General features: G+C 44.0%; 1 protein-coding gene across 1 annotated transcript in view; it reads left to right on the forward strand.

Annotated features, from left to right (window-relative positions):
- LOC147679786 (myoferlin-like) overlaps window positions 1-16,984 on the forward strand; it is a 3,853,508-nt gene that overhangs the window by 1,184,657 nt on the left and 2,651,867 nt on the right. Inside the window, exon 11 of the mRNA XM_086943347.1 lies at window positions 2,680-2,838. Coding sequence (XP_086799473.1) covers window positions 2,680-2,838 — 159 coding nt within the window. The remainder of the gene's footprint in view (window positions 1-2,679; window positions 2,839-16,984) is intronic.

A 16,984-nucleotide genomic window follows, 5' to 3' on the forward strand; every position in this document is an offset into this window, starting at 1 on the left:
GATTGAAGACCAACCCTGGCCACGGGTCAGTTGGGAAGACGGGGACAGGGACCCTCAGGAAAGGAATGCCAGACTGTGAGCAGGTACAGCTCACGGAGAATAAGGACAGGATACCCCTCAGGTTCGATTCAGGGACTGGGCCTCCCAGGGTACGACCAACACCCACAGCTTCGGACAGCAACGCCTGCGTTACCCCCTCCTGCAAGTAATCCGCCAGAAACCCTGATTGGATTTTCGAATTCCCCAGCAAAGTGCTTCGCCAGCACTTAGGATTTTCCACCCCTTGGGAGTTTGTGGAAAGTAAGGACAAAGTGCTCCGCAGCACTTTTCAGGCTTGAACACCTATTGAGATCGTAGGGTCAGTGACAGGTCTGCTACTCGGACAAGTCGGACAATTTTCCTAAGCTAACCTAGGGTAGTTATACAGATTTGGGGACCCTCAGACCACCCCCTAATGTTGCAAGTGACAGTTTCTCATATTGTGATTGGTCAGGAGAGGTGGCGTGGTCTTTACCACCTCCTAAATTCAACGTTCCCATCATAATTATTCAATTTTCATACCCGCCCCCTTGGTTCACGTTCCCATGCATGGAATACAATAGTACAGGATAGTCTACAGTGGGTAGCAACAGTATAGCTTTTTCCAAGGTGAGACGCCGTATTCCCAGCGATGTTCCCAGGCGCATTATGCTTCAGGTGCCAGCTGGCTAGGTTTAGCTTCTGCGCAGTTGGAACTTTCTCAGGTCACGTGACGGTGCCCAGCAGAGCCTCAAGCATGGCTCCGCTCAAGATCACCCCAGCCCAAAAGACGCGGTACATGAAAAGTAAGCGAAGACAAATTAGAATCATACATAAAAAATGATCGCACTGTATACCATGATAAAAGATAACCAACCCTTACTTTTATAATAACTATAACATTAAGGATTAATGCGAAAGAATAGATAGGCTGAAAGCTGCTGCAGTAAGCAGAGAGCGTGGTGAGAGACAAGCGGCCATATTTAGCATCAATGCGCATGAGCACAGAATCCCTCCAGAATGCGAGTGCGTCACATCACATGGGTATGACCGACGCATGCGCAGACTGAATTTGCGGCAAAGCAGCCATTTTCAGTGCAAGCTTCGTTAGTACGTGAAAAGACAAACAAGCAAGCATCCTAGGGACACCCGCGTGTAGGGGAAACCACTTCACAAATGACGAACAATGGTGTTAATATTATTATGCAATTATAGACAAGGGTTTTGCATACGAGCAAAGCGCTATGCGTGCGAATCCTTGCTCCATCACAAGCACCTCTTTTGCCTTTCCTGTGACGTGTCAGCTGAGCCGCAGCTGGTTATTAGTGAAATTAGCTTCTACAGCTGTGTTCAAGATGCCTCATGGATGTAAGCAGTGATCTGCACAACTCCTCTTTGTCAGGCACAGAACCGCGAGTGAAAGTGAGTTTCTGTCTCTATATTTTAATACTTTCGTCCTCGAATAGATATTCCTTAAGATCATGGGCTATTTGAAAAACTCTGATAACCATCAATGTGGAAAAACCCAAGGTGGTTTTCTTATGGTGTCGACCTACTTCTGATTGATGTCTGGGTTGATGAATGGTAGCGGGAGTGTGGCACCGGTGTGCTCAGTGAGGCCCCTTCCTCAATTGGTGATTGTGTGTGTACGTATTTTTTTGTTGAGCACATTCTATAGTATTTCTTTTTCCTCTGTATGTGTTTTGCATTGTTATTATCTGTGTTAATGTAACATGTCTGATTTCAGTATTCATAAGGAGACCTTTATGTGTTTTCATTTGATTCACAGTACATCACATACTTACTTCATTAGTGTATTAAACCTTCTGTGTGGGAGTGCTGGTACAGCCTAAATTACGCTTTCGTATGTTTGTTTTTGTATGTTATGTTTGTTTGTCCCTGCCTTTATTTGCCCTTTTCCAAGCCCCTTTTGTTTTAGATATCGTCCGTAATTGGGCCCAACCCTTGTAAACGCCCGCAGTCATACCTTTGTAGCAAGTTTTTGCTATTACTTTGCACGATGGGGCAGACAATTGCACCGTACAAGTCAGGATATTATTGCATGTACGTTTCCACATTAGGTTTTGTGAATTGCAACAATTCAGGCTTAACATACACGGCGATCTTGCACACAATATTCTCACGCAGTGCTGCAAATCAGCTTTGTTTGTCTGTGAATCATTTTGCCTGGTTCCTGAGCAAGCTCCCTTGCATGTTTATATTGTTTCTGTCATTGGTTCCTCTTTGTCATATGATACAATGTTTGAGTGGTTCTTGGACTCTAATTCATTTAGTGTTTGGTTTAACTCCTGGGTGTGTCATTCTAGGGTTTCAGGGGGTCATCCAATAAAGTGTTTTCTTTTTTCATGAGTATCATTCCTTGAAGTCATTTCTGTGGTTTGTAGGTGTTATTCTTGGTATTATTTGCTTTGGTTAATTTTTATTCATCCATGGAGTGGAGTGTTTGTTTTGGTTCCTGAGTATGAATCTATGAAATGTTTGTTTTGGGTCCTGGGTCTTATTACATGGAGAAGCTGCTTAATTATTGTAGATTGACTCCTCTGACTTCCTCAGGATTGATGAAGGAGTTGTCTACTTTAGGAAAGGTTTGATACATTAACCTTACCGCTATTACCATTGCTCTGTTTTCTTTCTTCAAAGGACCAGAATGAGTTTTTGGGGCGAAGCATCTGCCTTCCAGTAGTCTGTTTAGACATCGATTCAAGAACCACACCTCAGCTTACATGGCATCCTGTCAAAAGAGAGCGTAAGGCAGCTGGCGAGCTTTTAGCAGCATTTGAGCTTCTAATTGATGATAAGGTAAAAGGAAGTTGGTCTTCTGCGTCCTTTGAATAATAATCATGTACAAAGAAAATGATCTCACTTGTATTAATGTGCTGCGGACGTTTATAGATTTCCAAGGCAGGTTTGATATGATTAATGTAGGACTTGCTCCTTCAGAGAGGGACATTGCTGTTCTAAATGAAAAATTGTTTTGTGGAAAGTTCTTATTAGAAGAATGACCTAATTTTGCGGGAGCACCTTGGAGCTGAAGCACATTTAATAACATGTTGCAAAATATTACTGTTAGAGGCCAGTTACTGGCCATACTAGTACCACCTGTTCCTCTTGGTCTTTTCAACAGAGAACTCGATATCTAGTACCGATAAGTAAGACAAGTCAATTGTATTTTTGTGTCTCATAAAAATGGTTTTAATTCTGAAGTCTGGGTTCGTGGACCCACCATACATGTCTCTGCCCCTTATACATGCCTACTGACTTCCCCCCAGCCTTTTTCTCTGTGAATTTGAGGTCATAGATGTTCTTTCAAGTTCTGGGTATTCCATTTACAGATAGGGCCTTATCTGATAGAGACTTCTAACTGCAGATTCCTTACCTCTGAATTTCCCAGGCATCAGGTTGGATTCGGAAATTTTTGCTGAGCAAATACCCTTGCGCACGCCATTGGGTGACTCCATTCGGCGACTCCATTCGGCTCCCCATGACGTCGTCGGCAGCGTTCATCGCGGTGCCTATATAGTTCAGATCTTTTCTTTCCGCACCAGTTAAGTGCCGATCAGGGAAGAGCTACCCCTCTGTCTCTTTTTGACAAGCTTTTTCTCGACTTTTTGTCGGATTCTGAAGATTTCTTCCTTCGTCTGCAAGGATGGCTAAGAGGAAGACAGGGTTCAAGCCATGAGGTGGCTGTCACCGCATGATGAGGTTTACCTACCCCGACCTCGTCTGCCTCTGGTGTCACAAACACGTCCATGATTCAAAGTCGTGCTCTGACTGCCGGGCTATGGCTCTGAAGGCCTTGAAGCTCCTTGCGGCCTGCCAGTCAACACTGTCCAGCGAGACTCCACAGAGATCTCATTCCTGATCGAAGAAGAGGAGGTCACAGGACTGCTTCCGGAACCTAAAGTCCTCTTCTTTCCACTTAAGGTCTTCGTGACACTTAGGGACGAGGCAAAAGAAAAGAAAAAGTCAAAGCGGACTTCATCTTCACTTGGCTGTCGTCCGTCGACGAAAAAGGTAAGGAGACTGTTAAAATCAATACAAGAAAATATGTAAATTAAGTTTTAGTTTAATGTCCAGCACAGCATTCACAGCTTCTCTGCTACAAGGTCCAGATGCAACTGCAATTACTCTATCAACCACCTTCCAGAATCCAGAATGTGATTGGAATGTAAACATGGTGTACAGGCAGGCATCTCAAGAACCTCATGATGTCACATAAGCAGATATAAATAAACATAAGAGAAACAAGATAAAGGATGTAACATATCCCCCTTTTCCATAAAACAAACATAAAAATTCAAACATAGTCCCTAAACTTAGTTGGTCCACTCTTTACACGAATATTTTGTTTGATCCTTGAAGCTACCGTGTCATCATCATTCTGTCCTGAAACATCAGTATTGGATTTATATTTAGGACTAGAATCATGGACAAAATGATTACACTTGGCAATTCTCCTTACATTCCACAATTTTCCATCTTGAGTAATTACTGAATTACTAAACACTTTTTTGATTTGAATGGGCTTACCAAATTTGCATGAACCTTTTGTCATCAGACCCGGTCTCATAATCCTCACCCCCACAACAAGATTATGAGTTTTGACCTTCCATTTTCTATTGTACCAACCCATGGTCTTGTTTTGCTTCGCTTCAACTCTCCTAGCTGTATCATGTATACATTCTTTAATGTCCAATTTATCTTGACATTTATTTTTAAACCACCATGGACAGATTTTTGAAGCTGGATCTCTTCCCTTCAGTAATTTAAAAGGGCTAAGTTCTGTTGTTGAATGAGGTGTAATTCGATAAACCCACAACCTTTCTCTTAATTCATTCATCCATTCTCCACGTGTACTCACAACATCTGTTACATAAGACTTCAACACTCTATTAAACCGTTAGACCAGGCCATTTTCATGTGGTTCATATAATGATGTCCACTTGTGTGTAATTACATGTCCCTTTAAGAAATTCTCCATCTCCAATGACTTCAATTGCACTCCATTGTCTGTAACTAACACAGAAGGACAACCTTCTCGAGCAAAAATCTCTTTAAAGAAAATGATCACTGCATTAGTGGTGGCATTAGGTACAAACTTTACTTCCGGCCATTTCGAGTGGAAATCAATCAACACTAATGCATACCGTGAATTTTCTGGTAAATTCTTAAATGGACCCGAAATATTAAAGGGTAATTTTTGCCACGGCGTCTGGCCACTTGACTACTTTTAAAGGTGGAACATTGGTTCTGAGCATCTTCTCACTTGACACACATTCTGCACATTCTCTTACTACCCTATCAATGAATGCATCCATTCCTGGCCACCAAAAGAAACTCCTAATAAACCTCTTCATAGAAGATATACCTGGATGCGTCTTATGAGCTAACTTAAGAATGACATCTTGTATACCTTGTGGTGGGACACACTTGCCTGACTTAAACAAAAAATCATTCTCCAATTCCAATTCATCTGCTACTCTTGCAAACGGTAAAAGCTCTTCTTTAATTACATTTGGCTTAGGCCATCCTTCCATCACATATTTTTTAAGGGTACTCCACCTGTCATCTACCCTTACACAACTGTCCCACTTCTCCTCTGTAATCTCTTGAAACTGATCACCTATCACATCAGTTATTGTTACAATAAATTCTTCTTCCTTAACCACATCCACCTTGTCCTGTTCACACGGCAAACGAGACAGAAAATCAGCTGTGACATTTTTTTTCCCCGGAACATACTCTGTACTAAAATTGTACTCCTGCAATCTTGATGACAACCTCGCAATTCTGGCTGTAGAATCCCAACCGCCTCCTGTAGACAATATATTAACTAGTGGTTTATGGTCTGTTCTCAGGATGAACCTAAAACCCCACACATATAACCTAAAATGTTACACTGCCCACACACACGTGAGTAATTCTCTCTCAATTGCTGCATATTTCCGCTCACACTCATTCAGTGTGCGCGAAGCAAAAGCTACGTTCCCCTCCTCTTTTCCTTCTCTTTGTCACAAAACTCCCCCTAACCCATACAAACTGGCATTCACCGTGATTATACACTCTTTCTTCATTCTAAAGGGTTTCAATGTGGGAGCAATAACAATATCCCTCTTTATACACTCAAAAGCTTTCTGTTGTTCATTTGACCATGTATACTTCACATTTTGTCTTAATAAAGCTCGCAGTGGTTCCATTTTTGTCGCGAAACTTTCCACAAACTTACTGTAATATTCACACATGCCTGTGAACGATAACAATTGATCCTTGTTAACAGGTGATGGTGCTCTGATTATAGCATCTACATTAGTTTTCTTCTGAACAATACAATTTCCAGACAATGTATGTCCCAAATATTCAACTGTGTGTTTAAAACGTTCACATTTATGTGCCTTTAATGTAAGTCCATGACTCTCTAACCTTTTGCACACTTCATTCAAATGACATACATGCTCAGTTTCATTCCTTGAGAAAATCAAAATATCGTCCTGAAAACATTTGACATATTCGTCCAAATCTCTAAATATCAGGAACATTACTCTTTGAAACACTGATGCCTCTGACGCCAGGCCAAAAGGCTTCCTCGTATATTGGTATAGACCAAAAGGCGTGAAAAACGCTGTGAGTTTCTTTGACTCCTCCTTAAGTTCTATTTGGTGGTATGCTGATCGTAAATCTAACGTTGAAAATATCTGCGCTCCCTCAAACATTGATACCACTTTATTAATGTTTGGCAATGGGTGACAATCTATGACAATGTTAGAGTTGAGAGCTCTCAGGTTCACACACGCCCTCAACTTTTGATCCTGCTTGCGGACCAAAACTATGGGAGAAACCCACTCAGCTGATTCAATGGTTTCAATAATACCCTCATCTGATAACTCCTTTAACATATCCTTCAATACTTGTCTCACGCTTATAGGTACACCCCTTATTTTTTGTTTGACGGGTGTAACATTTTCCTTCAAAACAATTTTATAAGAGAAGTTCTTTAACTTTCCTAACCTGTCACAAAACACATTCTTGAAACTGTTTACCAAATTCTGCTCCTTATCATCATACTTAACATTGTCACCAACAGTGGCAATCTGATTATATAGTGCATCATCACATAAAGTAACAGGTTCTTTTGCTCTTGGATTCAATATAATTCCTAGCTTATATTGGTCACGCCACCCTAGGACATTAACCCCTTTTCTTGCAATATACAATGTAATACTAGAACATCTATGCCTAAAGTGGATAGTAACTTCAAAATAACCCTCCACTTCAATCTGATTTCCTTCAAAACTTACTGCCATAATATCAGATGGTACTAAATTCTCTAAAAACAATTGTTTGCTCAACTTCTCTAGAAAATATTGCTGTGTGATGATTGTCCAAGGAGACCCTGAATCTACCATCAATATTATGTCAACTCCACAAATTTTAAAATCACTATTGGGTGATTTCCTGATGTGATCTGGAACTACATCAATAATGGAAACAACAAACCCCTTATCTACACTGTCTGCATCATGTACTGTATCAAGTATGGCTGCTTCCTTATTCACAACACAAGACACTGCTCCTCTAGAAGGTGTGACATTACATCTAATGTCCCTACATACACTTGTAAAATGTCCTACTCTACCACAGTTCCTACATTCTTTGTTAACTGCAGGACACCCCGGGAAAGACGCTAAATGAGACCTATTACCACATCTAAAACAAACTGTCATGTTCCGTGATGGACCCTGCACATTTCTGTACGTATAAGTGTTCAACCCCCCTCTATAATTGTGTTGAAAACGTGAAGGCTGTTGCTGTTGATGTGTTTGGTTCTCATTTTTTTGTTTAACATAACAAACTTCCTCTTCTGTCATTTTTTTATTGGCTTTGTCCTTGACAACCTCCATCCATTTTTTCGACTGTTCTAATGCCTTTGCTTCTGAAATAGCTTCAGCTAAACCAGGATTTCCTAAAACCCATAGCCTTTCCTGTATTTTTTTGTTCTTGACATGTACTATGATATGATCTCTAATCATTTAGTCCGTTAATAATCCAAAAGTACAATGTAAAGATAAAGATCTTAAGCCTGTAAGGATGTCATCAAAATTTTCATCATCCTTTTTTTCCTATTCGTAATAAAGCCTCATTATAAACATTTAAATTATCACCACTTCCATCACTCTGCGAAATAATTTGAGGTAAGGATCTAAAAATAACTTGCCCCTCCGAACCTAAACAGTGCAAAAAGATACTTTTCTTTCGTTCTGTCCCCATGCGTTCGCCATCTATTGCCTTCATGTATGTAATGAATTCTTCCTTCCATCTTGCCTAAGGCATGGGAGGATCACCTTTGGTTTGTAAAAACTATGCTGGAGGGTCAAATTGCATTTTTACAGATTATAAATAATTAATTTGTTGTAGTAAATGCAATGTATATACACCAAGTAAATCTTAAATGTGTAATCACCTCAATTTATGATGATAGAACCACAAGTATAATACTATTACTTTAAATTTATATTACTATCATTTGAAAATAATCCTAAAATTTGGTAAAATTGAAATACCACATCTTAATCCTGGGATGAATTGTACTTTGTAGTACTTATTTGTCAACAAGAAGTGAATGAAGAATAAAAGAAAATCGTTGCATAGTTTTTAGGAGGAAATCCTCATAGTTTCCGTGTTGTTAACAGTTGCCCCGATGACATCACACGCAGCGTGCAATGTGTTGACGAATATCCATACACTGATGTACTTGCCGACTCTCGGCCGCAGCAAGCGTTCGTCCTCGAAGATCGGAAGCTGTGATGACGCCGTTGGAACTTCGCCGAGGCGTTCAACCACCGTAAGTAAAACTCAAAAGATGCCAAAGTTATCCGATGCGGTGTTGGTGCCAATAAAGCTGCACAATTTGGTTCAAACAAGTCGGGCAAGCACCAATACAGTCGCAAATAAATCCATGAGTGTAAACAAGATCTTTCGTTGACAATGTAGGAATAAGTCGAAATATAATCCAAGTTATGCTAACTTGTAGAAGATGGCATACAAGGCAATTAGATTGATCAATTCAGTTTCAGGTTGAGTACAAAATAATGAAGAGATATAAATCTTCTCCAAATGAATAAAATATTTTATAAAGCAGCCGCAGGTGCATCAGTGCACAATTATTTTAATACAATCCAATAACTGCCGCTGGTGCTATCAATGCACAAAATGAATGAATATTAAAATTTCTGAAACACTCCTTACCTGTGTCATGATCAAATGACTGGAGTGTAGCTTCGTTCTTTCCCTTGTCGCCAAATTGTTAAAATCAATACAAGAAAATATGTAAATTAAGTTGTAGTTTAATGTCCAGCACAGCATTCACAGCTTCTCTGCTATAAGGTTCAGATGCAACTGCAATTACTCTATCAACCACCTTCCAGAATCCAGAATGTGATTGGAATGTAAACATGGTGTACAGGCAGGCATCTCAAGAACCTCATGATGTCACATAAGCAGATATAAATAAACATAAGAGAAACAAGATAAAGGATGTAACAGAGACCTTAACTCTAGGCACAGTTCTGTCAAATTAAAGAGTTTTATGAGGCCATGCTCTGTGTGTTTGAGCAGGCCAACCTCTCTGGTGAGCCCTCGGCCCCCACATAGTCGGAAGAGGCCCCATCAGGTTTGACGTCGTTGGATCCGGCCACCGCGCCGGTGGGGACTCGTAGATCTGATCCCGGATCCTGGTCGACGTTGGACCCAAAGTCGCTGCCTTTGATGTTGCCGGTGCCCACCAGCGCCACAAGCCCCATCATTATCCCCGATGACACGGAGTCGGAACGGCGTCGTTCGACACCTATTCCGATGCCAATTGCACTCAGGGGTTCTATGCTGTCGCCTGAGCACTTTGAGGATGTGCTAGGCTGAGGAGAGGAATGGGGGGGGGGTGTCTATGGACCCTTTAAACACAGGATGACTCTGGAGAGCAGTTGGACTGATATGGGAAACTTGGGGAAACCAGTGGACTGGACACTTCTCCAGATACTTGCATGCTCTCTAAGCCAACTGTGGCTAGGGAGGAGGGGGCATCCTATGATATGGTGGTTAAAAGGGCAGCTGGAGTCCTCAGACTAGAGCTACCCTCCATGCAGGTCAGGACTAACCTCCTGACTGAAGTGCTTCAACCCGGGGTTTCTACCGCCAAGCCCCTTTTGCCCTTTAACCAAGCATTGACTGATGTCTTTCTAGGCAACTGGTCCAAGCCTAGCACAGGGCTCCTGTGGATAGGACAATTGCAGGCCACTATCACCCGGCTCTGGGCAACCCAAAGTTTCTCAGCCAACAGCCCACCCCTGAAAGGTTGGTGGTGCAGGCCTCTACATCCCAGGGCGCCTTCCCTTCTACCCTTCGAGATAGGGAATCCAAGAGGCTGGATTCATTTGGAAAGAAGATGTTTTCATCCTCCAGCCTGATATTGCAGTTGGTGAATACCGCATTCTTATTGATGGTTGCACAAGTGCTGCCACAAGTCCCTGAGGATGCCCAGGTTGTGCTCTCCCAAGCAGTTAAAAACAGGAGGGATGCAGCAAAGTTCACCATGTGTTGTGGACTTGATACAACGGATTCACTGGGCAGATCATTTCCATAACAGCAGCCCTGAGGCACCACTCCTGTTTAGGACAACTGACTTCTTAGGCAATGTCCAGGCAAATTTGATGGACATGCCCTTTGATGGAAGCTGTCTTTTTGGGGAAAAGGCAGATTCGCCCCTAGTGAGGTTCAAGGACTTGAGCTACGGCCCGGTCCTTGGGCCTCTCTTCTACTCCACATGGCCTGTCTATCTTTTAGCCCTTTTGTGGGGGTTTCCAGTCCCGTCAGCACTATCCCAACCACCGTCCTGCGCAGAGTTCCCAAGCCGTGCGGGGACATGGGCGCTATTCATTCCGACCAAGGAATGGAAGTCACAAGTTGTCAGCCACCCTTTCCTCAGCACCCGCAGCCTCCAAGCACTTCTAGTCTGAACCTGCAAGATCACACTACTCCAGTTAGCGTGAGAATCCATCAACATCTTCCCCACCGGAAGGCCATAATACCGGACAAGTGGGTCTCGCAGATCATTAAGGCGGGCTATTCTCTGCTTTTCCTTTCTTTTCCTTCCCCCATTCTGCCAAATCAAGAACGGCTGATGGAGGATCATTTGAAATTGCTCTAGGAAGAAGTTACAGCTCTCTTGGCCAGGGGAGCTATAGAAATGATCCAGGTTTCAGAAGTATGAAGTGGCTGTTATAGCTGCTATTTTCAGATTCAGAAAATGAACAAGGGGTAGCAACCCATTTTGGATCTATGGACTCTTTCTCAAGAAGGAGAAGTTAAAGATGCTCTCGCTAGCTCAGGTATTGTCTTTCCTGGACCATGAAGACTGGAAGGTGGCGTTGGGCCTGCAGGATGTGCTTTTTCACATCCCCATCCTGCCGGGCCACAGGTGGTCTTTCTGTTCAAGGTGGGCCGCCAGCACTTTCAGCTTACCGTGCTCCCCTTCGGCCTTACCAGTGCCCCTCGGTGTTCACCGGTGTTCACCAAGGTGATGGCGGTGGTCACAGCTCATCTGTGCTGGTTAGGGGTGTCAGTCTTCCCCAACCTCGACAACTGGCTTTTGAAGGCGTCCTCGCCCCAGACTGTCGTCTCTCCCCTTCAGACTATGGCGAACCTCCTGCAGTCTCTGGGGTTCTCTATAAAGGTGGCGAAGGCACACCTGACTCCTTCTCAGATGCTCCCTTCCAGCAGAGCTGTTCTGGACACTATCCTGGATTTGGTGAGGCTGACTCTGAGGCTGTTGGGCCTCATGGTCTCCTGCATCCTGTTGATAAAGCATGCCAGGTGGCATGTGCAGGCTCTGCAGTGGGAACTGAGGTTCCAGTGGGCACAGCATCAAGGAAGTCTCACCAACGTGGTCAAGATCTCGGAAGGAACTGCAAGAGATCCGCAGTGGTGGTTGGGTCAATAGCAGAACCCTCTCTATTCCCCAACCAGAGCTCACAGTTGTGACAGATGTGTCACTTCTGGGATGGGACAGCAGCTGGGAGAGGTAGAGATCAGGAGACACTGGTCTCCAGCGGAGTCGGGACTCCACATCAATATGTTAGAGCTTTGAGCGATTGGCATCTGGTTGGCATTGAAGGCATTTCTTCTCTCTCTCAAGGGAAAGTTAGTTCAGGTGTTCACGGACAACACCACCCCCATGTAGTACTGCAGCAAGCAGTGCGGGGTGGGGTCGTTGACCCTTAGTCAAGAGGCCCTGCTTCTCTGGACATGACTGGAACAGCAGGGCATGACCCTGGTGGTTCAACACCTGGCAGGTTTTTAGAACGCCAGGGCGGACAAACTCAGCCACCGATGCCTAGCGGATCATGAGTGGCGTCTCCAGTCAGAAGTGGCGCATGGTATCTTTCAGCAGTGAGGAGAACCTTGATTAGGTTTGTTCACCTCCGAAGAGAATGTGCTGTGTCAGCAATACTGCGTGCTGGAGTTTCCAAGGCGGCTATCGCTCTGCGACGCCTTTCGTCACGAGTGGAGTTCAGGCCTGTTGTACTCCTTCCTGCCCATATCACTCCTGCCCAGGGTTCTGACGAAGATCAGGAGGGACCAGGCGCAAGCTATCCTTGTGGCGCCGGACTGGGCAAGGAGAGCCTGGTATCCAGAGCTTCTGAAGATGAGCATCGATCCTCCGATCAGCTGCCCCTTCGGGAGGATCTTCTGTCGCAGCAGCAGGGGAGGGTTCTCCACCAGAACCTGTCAACTCTGCGCCTCTATGCGTGGACATTGAGCAGCTGTAGTTGATGGCTTTTGACCTTCCTCCCTCAGTATGTAACGTTATTTTGGCAGGCAGGCAGCCCTCAACTAAGATGGTATACGCCTGCCGTTGGCAGAAATCTGTATTATACTGTTCTGAAATGTCTATTGACCATCTTTCTGCTTCTATTTCCAATGTTCTTTTATCTATTCTGACCCTTGCCCAGCATATCTCTGCTTTGGGAACTCCCAGGGATTGCCTTTCTGCTCTGTATGCTTTTTTTGCAGCTGCCAGACCAGCCCTCTCTCTTTAAGTCTCCAATTGTAGATACGTTTCTGTGGGCGGAGCTAGCCACGCCTGGATATGGCCACTCGGTAAGAGAGCTCCTCCGGTCGAGTCAAAACCCTGCACTTATCCTACATACATAACCAAATAGTTACTTCCAAACTACAAATACTTGTATCGGAAAAGGCAGATAACTTGGATGCCGGGATGTGCCCTGCGCTGTGTGGTGCGTGCACCCGGCAGGTCTACCACGCGAGCCCGGAGGCGGAGACGAGAGGGCGTTGCGAGCGAGGCCAAAACACTGCACAAAGGAGTATGGCCGGGCCTGCTGTGGAGTTCACTGTCCCGATCTGCCCACTGCTGCCCGCTGTTCTCATATAAAGCACGGAAGAGCAAGGTAATAACTGCGCAGCTGGGGCGCCGTCGCGGCTGGGTACAGCGACCGGACCTGAGCATGGATCTTGTGCCGAGCGCGCCTCGCCCTGATGATTTGACCTGGGTGCTGTAAGGTGAGCACAGCAGGAATGTGTATACTGCTTGGATCGCTGCCATAGATGTCAGGGGCGCAAGGGGAGACATTGCGACGCTACATGCATCATTACTGCTGAGATATCTTGGGATATTGCGGCAAACATCGCTCGAGCCCTCACTGATGAGCCTGAACTATGACATTGCCTGATTATTAAGAAGAGCAGAGGTGTATCCCACTGTAGACTTTGCTCTGCTGTGTACTCTGGCTTTGCACTTGAAGCCAATACTGGTAGGGCCCGGACTGCTGTACTAAGGCACGAGATTTGAGTTGTACATGAACCCTACGTCACATGGTCCCTAACCAGAGAGACTCTGAGGGCAGCAGTGACCCCCTCTGCAAATCTGCGCCCTGCAATAGGGGTCCCTGTGCGTGTAGGGCTACCATCTTGTCGGCTGCCTCCCCATTTCCACTGACTGCAAAAGTGCCCACTGGACCTCTGAAAGCAGTTGGCAACTTTGGTACAATCTGCTGCTCAAAAATGGGGAAACCAGACTGAAACCAGCCCAAAATAAATTTTGTTAAGGATGAGGGGGTCCCAGAGAAGGAAAAGAACATATTATTTAAAGGCTATTTGAGTAAATCTAGTCGAAAAAGAATACCTCTATAATGTTTAATTCACATTATAGGAAAAAGCAGTAATAAGCATTTACAAAGCATACAAAATTGTAGTGGTACAGGTGCCCCGGGGGTGGAAGGGACGTGATTTAGTGAGGGTAGAGTGGGGGGTATTCGTGACAATAAAAACACGATATTTGATCAAACAATAATATGAGTTCAATGTCCAATATTCAGTGAAACAGATGATTAATCATTGCAAAAACTTCAAATAACACATGCCCCAATGTCCATATTATACAAACGTAGTGGGTTGGAGGGGGCTGTGTAAAAAACAAGGACGTGTGTCGACGTTTCGACCCAATAGACGCAGGATTAGTGGAACTCCTTGCATACGGGTCTTCTTCAGGACGGGTAGAGATAGTGGGGCAACCACCTATCATTAGAAAGTTGAATTAAATAATTTACTTAGTCAATGAACAAATCTTAACTTAGGTGTGGGTAGACACATAGTATGTACAAGGCGTACCTGAATCAATCAGTATAGAGGGTAGATATTTCAGGAGAGAGGTCGGGGCGATTATTCTATCCTGCGAAGAATCATAATTGAACCAATTAACAATATATTATCAGGTGAATTAAATCTGATAAACTAGTGGTGGAAACTACCGTGAGACTTACTTGTAAAGTAAAGTCCGGTTTCCACGGGGGGATCCGATTGCTGGATGGGTAGAGCCACTCAAACAATCTATACAAAAGGGGAACAGCATTTAAAATTGGGCCAGTCCGAGATAAAACTAGAGCAAAAAGGTACAACGGAAGCAGGGCTTACCGAGTAGCATCGAGGTCCTCCGTTAAACTTTGTAGTTCAGGGTTACGTTCTGATTAAATCAGGAGTAGTGTCCTGTAGGGCAGAGAGAGTCACGGAGCGCCATTAATTTTAATTTTTAGTATGGCAAAGGTGTACTCCATAGAGTTATATTACGGGAGCCGGTGTAAAGAGAAGCTTACCGGTCGGCAAAATGCTCGACGTCTCTCTCGGGTTCCTCTGTTAAACTCTGTCGTTGTTAAACTCTGTTGATTGTATCAGGAGCAGTGTCCTGTGGGACAGAGAAAGTCACTGGCGCCGTTACTTTAAGTATGGCAGAGACGTACTCAAAAAGTTATACTGTGGGAGTCAGTGTCTAGAAGAGCTTACCGGTCGGCAAAAAGCTCGGCGTCTCTCTCAGGTTTCTCGAGGGAAGTGAGCAACTTCCTGATGCCGTGGTTGTCAAGGCAACAGGGGTCACGTGGGAAGAAAAAATGGAAAAGAGACTACCAGGAGTCGTCCGTAACCAGGGCAAACAATTTGGTAGCATGTGTCAAGATAATTTAATATCTTTGAAGCGGATTGGTTCAGTATATACCTAATTAGCTGGGGGTCGCGTAACTGGTACTACAGAGGTTTATCTGATTGTCATATTAAATGACGAGTATGAGAAGTGAAATGGATTGGATTAAGCTAACCATGAATTTAAGGTGGAAAACATCCCGGTCAGGGAGTGGTCAGAACATTACCCAAAACACATATGTCAATTACATTACAATTAAAATCAAAGGTCAAGTACTGCGTGCCTATCCCCCGATGGTAAAGGCAGTATACATCATTAACACTCAAGTAATTATTTTGTAACCATGATATACCTGTTCGTAGAGGCAACGTGCCAGTCAGTTCATTCTAGAGAAAACAATTCATATTGTATCTAGAGATGTACCGCGTACCTGTCACATGACGGTATAGGCAGTATCGTGCTGTGTCAAGCATATAAATACATTCTCAAGGTTATAAAGAGACATATCATATGCACCAGAAGATTAGTGGACATCATTCAAACGCTAATAATCCTTTCTACGGTAGGGTAGCAAGCTGTGAGAATGACCTATCTTGTTCGTTCAAACCTGAGTGAATAGAATCGAAAAAGAACATCCACCTAAGTTCCCTGATGTTCAGTATATCAGAGATATTGCCTCCCCTAGGGCCTAAGGTAGCTCTTTCAATAACAACCCATTTCAGGCTCTCGGGTGGGTGTTGGGCTGCACTGAAATGGTCAACTAATGGAGCACCTACCACTTCACACTTGATACGGCTCATGTGTTGTAGGACACGTTGTTTAATTTTTTGTTGAGTTTGACCGATATAAATGAGGTTACAGGGACAAACAATCGCATATATCACAATGGAAGAATTGCAGTTAGTTAAAGATCTCAATTGGATTTTGTACTGGTTATGCTGAAATTCTTTGGTCTGTATGGAACTATCACAGGCTTTACATTGGCTGCATTTGAAATGGCCAGTGACCGGTGGGAGATTCCAGAGTAATCTGATGGTTGGGTCCTCCCTGATTGGAAGGAGCGAGCGCACTACGTAGTCCTTAACACTTTTGGATTTCTTGAAGGCATGTAAAGGGGTGCCTGGGTGTTGGATATCATCTGCAACCAATTGCCAATGGTGATTAACAATCTTTTTGATTTGGTTGCTCTTAGTTGAAAAAGTCGTAACGCAAACAATGGGATCCTCTTGAGTATTGGTGGAATCTTTGGTCTTCAGGAGTTCCTCTCGTGGGTAGAACCAGGCTCTTTTTCGGGCCTTAGTAACCAATCTTTTGGGATAGCCACGGGCTTTCAGACGGTCCGTTAAGTCTTCAGACTGTTGGAAGTAATGTTCCTTGGTGGAGCAGTTCCTACGGACACGTAAAAACTGACCAAATGGGAGATTTTGAGCAGATGAAGAAGATGATTGAAAATCCAGTAGATGATCC

Source organism: Lissotriton vulgaris, chromosome 11 (genome assembly GCF_964263255.1).
Source record: "Lissotriton vulgaris chromosome 11, aLisVul1.2, whole genome shotgun sequence".
In the NCBI taxonomy this organism is placed as follows: Eukaryota; Metazoa; Chordata; class Amphibia; order Caudata; family Salamandridae; genus Lissotriton; species Lissotriton vulgaris.